Here is a 6,000-nt window from a genome sequence, read left to right as displayed (position 1 = left end):
GGGGCTATGAGTTTGAGGAGCTAGTCTACGACTTCAATTGTCACAGAGGAATTTCACCTAATCTGAAAGATGTCTGGGGTTTAGAAGTCGATATAGACAAAAAAATTAATGTTGTCATCTGTGGCACAATCTGAGACCACTTTAAAAAATAGTAAGGTCAATGCCTTTAGAATCATAATTTTGACTTCTACAATTTCTAGGTGAGAAACACTGGACTCATCTTCCTTTTGCGTAAATATCCATACTGGCATTTGGAAAAGGTATTTAAGAATTCTATTATCATGCTGATTTAAGCTGATTTCCAAATATTTAATGCCATGTGTCCATATTTCCATCCATTTTTTTCATGATCTACAAGGAATGACAAAGAGAATCCCCTTCTTCCTTCCCATCCATAATTTGTCTGTGAAGAGGTATCAGGATCAGTGGTGAGGAAAGGATTCATGAGCCTTATGGGATCTACTAACATGTCATATCTGAACCCGAAGACAGTGATCCTGATTGGGATCCCTGGACTGGAGCATGTACAGTTTTGGATTGGATTTCCCTTCTTTAGTGTGTGCCTGGTGGCTCTGCTGGGGAACATTGTTTTAATAATCATTATTGCAACAGAACGCAGTCTTCACCAACCCATGTACATCCTCTTGGCAGTGTTGGCAGCCACTGACCTAGGACTCTGTGTAGCCATTGCTCCCAAAATGTTAGCTATCTTCTGGTTTGGCTCCTATTCCATGGCTTTTGATGCTTGCCTCACCCAACTCTTCTTCATCCACGCTTTGCAGGGCATGGAATCTGGCATACTGTTAGCCATGGCCTTTGACCGCTATATTGCCATCTGTGATCCTTTGAGGCATGCATCCATCCTCACACCTCTCTTTCTAGTCCAGATGGTACTGATGGTGGCGATTCGGACAACAGTGCTTGTTGGGATTTTACCCATTCTACTAAAACGACTGCAAATTTTCCAATCGGTGGTTATTGACCATTCCTACTGTGAGCACATGGCTGTGGTCAAGTTGGCTGTGGAAGATGCACACATTAACAGATCATATGGGCTTTTTGTGGCCTTTGCAATTCTGGGTTTTGACCTGATTTTTGTCTTCATTTCCTACATTCTTATTTTTCGAGCTGTTTCTCATCTTCCTCAGAAAGAGGCACGACTCAAAGCATTCAATACCTGCACTTCCCATATTATCATCTTCCTAGAGTTTTATATCCTTGCTTTTTTTTCCTTCTTCAGCCACCGTTTTGGACATGTATCACCCTATACTCATATATTCTTATCTACCATCTATCTGCTTGTTCCCCCTGCCCTAAACCCCATTGTCTATGGTGTGAAGACCATGGAGATCCGCAAACGAGTTGCTCAGATTTGTATTATGAAGCATGACTCCCGGTAGTAATCCAAAAATAATATTACACAGGAAAAAATATATTTTTAGGTTTAAGATGAAGACTTCTTGTACCATGTCTATTTTGATGAGATTTTTACATCATAATGATCTCCACTAAAGAATGCATATTCCCAAAACAGGAACAATCAGACTATGAGATAAACTTAGGTGAAAAAAATATATGTATCTCATAACTTCTTATCAACCCTTCATCTCTCCCTTCCTTTCTTCCTTTATCTTTTTGCCTTCCTTCCATCATTCTTTTCTCTTTTTTTCCCTTTCTTTTATTGTTTACAAGGAAACAAGACATAAGATTCCTTGTATCTTCCTGTAATATCAACAGGCAGTTTATCACTTGGATGTGCAAGATTGACCCAGATATATCCATTATTTAAAAAGAATAAATCTAATTTAATTTTACTTAAGTTATGTTAAGACAAGAACAAAAGATTTCAGTTCACATGTGAGAAGCAACTACTTTATATTTTTTTAGGGAATCAGAGAGGATCTCATATAGACAGTCATGGCAAATGTGAGATTTGAATAATGTTTCATTTAAAATGATGAACGCAGCACTGTTCATAATAGCCAAGACATGGAAGCAACCTAGATGTCCATCAGCAGATGAATGGATAAGAAAGCTGTGGTACATATACACAATGGAGTATTACTCAGCCATTAAAAAGAATACATTTGAATCAGTTCTAATGAGGTGGATGAAACTGGAGCCTATTATACAGAGTGAAGTAAGCCAGAAGGAAAAACATAAATACAGTATACTAACGCATATATATGGAATTTAGAAAGATGGTAACAATAACCCGGTGTACGAGACAGCAAAAGAGACACTGATGTATAGAACAGTCTTATGGACTCTGTGGGAGAGGGAGAGGGTGGGAAGATTTGGGAGAATGGCAATGAAACATGTAAAATATCATGTAGGAAACGAGTTGCCAGTCCAGGTTCGATGCACGATGCTGGATGCTTGGGGCTGGTGCACTGGGACGGCCCAGAGGGATGGTATGGGGAGGGAGGAGGGAGGAGGGTTCAGGATGGGGAACACATGTATACCTGTGGTGGATTCATTTTGATATTTGGCAAAACTAATACAATTATGTAAAGTTTAAAAATAAAATAAAATTGGAAGAATAAAAAAAAAAAAATAAAATAAAATGATGAAATTGTGTTAAACATAACTTAGTTTTTTTTTTTAACATTCTGATATTTTATTGTAAAACTTATGGGAATTATTATTATTTATTTATTTTTTTCATGTGTTCCCCATCCTGAACCCTCCTCCCTCCTCCCTCCCCATATCATCCCTCTGGGTTGTCCCAGTGCACCAGCCCCAAGCATCCAGCATCGTGCATTGAACCTGGACTGGCATCTCGTTTCATACATGACATTTCACATGTTTCAATGCCATTCTCCCAAATCTTCCCACCCTCTCCCTCTCCCACAGAGTCCATAAGCCTGTTCTATACATCAGTGTCTCTTTTGCTGTCTCGTATACAGGGTTATCGTTACCATCTTTCTAAATTCCATATATATGTGTTAGTATACTGTATTGGTGTTTGTCCTTCTGGCTTACTTCACTCTGTATAATAGGCTCCAGTTTCATCCACCTCATTAGAACTGATTCAAATGTATTCTTTTTAATGGCTGAGTAATACTCCATTGTGTATATGTACCACTGCTTTCTTATCCATTCATCTGCTGATGGGCATCTAGGTTGTTTCCATGTCCTGGCTATTATAAGCAGTGCTGCGATGAACATTGGGGTACACGTGTCTCTTTCCCTTCTGGTTTCCTCAGTGTGTATGCCCAGCAGTGGGATTGCTGGATCATAAGGCAGTTCTATTTCCAGTTTTTTAAGGAATCTCCACACTGTTCTCCATAGTGGCTGTACTAGTTTGCATTCCAACCAGCAGTGTAAGAGGGTTCCCTTTTCTCCACACCCTCTCCAGCATTTATTATTTGTAGACTTTTGGATCACAGCCATTCTGACTGGTGTGAAATGGTATCTCATAGTGGTTTTGATTTGCATTTCTCTGATAATGAGTGATGTTGAGCATCTTTTCATGTGTTTGTTAGCCATCTGTATGTCTTCTTTGGAGAAATGTCTATTTAGATCTTTGGCCCATTTTTTGATTGGGTCATTTATTTTTCTGGAGTTGAGCTGTAGGAGTTGCTTGTATATTTTTGAGATTAGTTGTTTGTCAGTTGCTTCATTTGCTATTATTTTCTCCCATTCTGAAGGCTGTCTTTTCACCTTGCTAATAGTTTCCTTTGATGTGCAGAAGCTTTTAAGTTTAATTAGGTCCCATTTGTTTATTTTTGCTTTTATTTCCAATATTCTGGGAGGTGGGTCATAGAGGATCCTGCTGTGATGTATGTCAGAGAGTGTTTTGCCTATGTTCTCCTCTAGGAGTTTTATAGTTTCTGGTCTTACGTTGAGATCTTTAATCCATTTTGAGTTTATTTTTGTATATGGTGTTAGAAAGTGTTCTAGTTTCATTCTTTTCAAGTGGTTGACCAGATTTCCCAGCACCACTTGTTAAAGAGATTGTCTTTAATCCATTGTATATTCTTGCCTCCTTTGTCAAAGATAAGGTGTCCATATGTGCGTGGATTTATCTCTGGGCTTTCTATTTTGTTCCATTCATCTATATTTCTGTCTTTGTGCCAGTACCATACTGTCTTGATAACTGTGGCTTTGTAGTAGAGCCTGAAGTCAGGTAGGTTGATTCCTCCAGTTCCATTTTTCTTTCTCAAGATCGCTTTGGCTATTCGAGGTTTTTTGTATTTCCATACAAATTGTGAAATTATTTGTTCTAGCTCTTAACTTAGTTTTTAAAACACTATAACTCAGGTAGTTATGTAGGAGTATGTGCAGATATGTGTGAATCTAACTTCCTTGAGCATTTGATTCATGAAAAGCAGAATCAAATATGCCTTCACCAGTTCTTCAGGCCAGAATACTGAAGTGGGTAGCCATTCCCTTCTCCAGGGGATCTTCCCAACCCAGGGATCAAACCCAGGTCTCCCGCAATGCAGGTGGATTCTTTACCAGCTGAGCTACTAGGGAAGCCCCTCAGGAGTGATTAAAATTATACAAATCATTCTGCATTATGAAGTTATGTATTAATATCCAAGTAATATGATCCTTGACACCATTTAATAGCCCAAACACAGTCTTTTGTATTGGGTAGGTGAGCAATTCCTCTTTTCAAAGTTCCTATTGACTAGCATTGCTTGTCATGGCTTTAGAAGGAGTTCATTTTCTGTCTGTATTGTTGCAACTCACTATGAACTTATTTTTTTTACAAAAGGTCATTAGGAGACCCTGACAAATTTTGAGATACTGTCCACTAATCTGAGCCAGTACTCTGATGATGCACATGGAACAGGTTCTTTTTTCCCCACTCTTTTTATCCATACAGCTCAAAAAATATTACAAAAAAACCTAATACTCTGATGTTTAAGCCATCTCTCCCTTAGTCTCATTTTCACATCAGACCTTCCTGTCCAGTGTCTACAGCTTGAGAGCATACATGCCACCACATGAACACCAATAAGTCTTAGCTCAGGTTTGTCATCGACCACAGCTGTTTGTCTCCTTCCCCTTGATGACCAAGGAAGTTCAGTTCAGTTGCTCACTCATGTCTGACTCTTTGTGACCCCATGGACTGCAGCACACCAGGGCTCCCTGTCCATCACTAACTCCTGGAGTTTACTCAAACTCATGTCCATTGAGTCAGTGATACCATCTGACCATCTCATCCTCTGTCATCCCCTTCTGCTCCCGTCTTCAATCTTTCCCAGCATTAGGGTCTTTTCCAATGATTCAGTTCTTTGTATCAGTGGCCAAAATATTGGAGTTTCAGCTTCAGCATCATCCTTCCAATGTATATTCATAACTGATTTCCTTTAGGATGGACTGGTTGGATCTCCTTGCAGTCCAAGGGACTCTCAAGAGTCTTCTCTAACACCACAGTTCAAAAGCATAAATTCTTTGGTGCTCAGCTTTCTTTATAGCCCAACTCTCCTATCCATACATAACTACTGGAAAAACCATAGCTTTGACGAGATGGACCTATGTTGGCAAAGTAATTTCTTTGTTTTTTAATATGTTGTCTATGTTGGTCATAACTTTTCTTCCAAGGAACAAGCGTCTTTAATTTCATGGCTGAAGTCACCATCTGCAGTGATTTTGGAGCCCAAAAGGATAAAGTCTGTCATTGTTTCCACTGTTTCCCCATCTATTTGCCATGAAGTGATGGGACCAGATGCCATGATCTTAGTTTTCTGAATGTTGAGTTTCAAGACAAGTTTTTCACTCTCATCTTTCACTTTCATCAAGAGGTTCTTTAGTTCTTCTTCACTTTCTGCCATAAGTGTGGTGTCATCTGCATATCTGAAGTTATTCATATTGATCAAGGTAATGACCTGTACTATTTCTTAGAGAAGGAATAAAAGATCAAAGTTTTATTACCTCATGATGGGCTCAAACAATAAACAGGTAAGTATGACATTAGAATGGCCCTATCAAGAGTTCTCCCCAAAGCAAACCAAAGCTAGAATTTTAGTGTATGTTGTATAACTG

At 39.0% G+C, this 6,000-nt stretch overlaps 1 protein-coding gene across 1 annotated transcript; it reads left to right on the top strand.

Moving 5' to 3' along the window:
• Positions 1–452: 452 nt before the first annotated feature.
• On the top strand, positions 453–1,400 carry LOC109569475 (olfactory receptor 52A1-like). Its single transcript, XM_019974836.2, has one exon. It carries the CDS (start codon positions 453–455, stop codon positions 1,398–1,400), a length of 948 nt encoding a protein of 315 aa, XP_019830395.2.
• The last annotated feature ends 4,600 nt before the right edge of the window (positions 1,401–6,000 follow it).

The sequence above is a fragment of the Bos indicus genome, chromosome 15, assembly GCF_029378745.1.
Source record: "Bos indicus isolate NIAB-ARS_2022 breed Sahiwal x Tharparkar chromosome 15, NIAB-ARS_B.indTharparkar_mat_pri_1.0, whole genome shotgun sequence".
NCBI lineage: Eukaryota > Metazoa > Chordata > Mammalia > Artiodactyla > Bovidae > Bos > Bos indicus.
The sequence above is the reverse complement of the archived record's forward strand: the minus strand, read 5'-3'. Positions and strand labels throughout refer to the sequence as shown.

Bases quoted from the DNA above. Each gene is read 5' to 3' on its own strand.
- LOC109569475 (XM_019974836.2), top strand. From the start codon at position 453: ATGGGATCTACTAACATGTCATATCTGAACCCGAAGACAGTGATCCTG.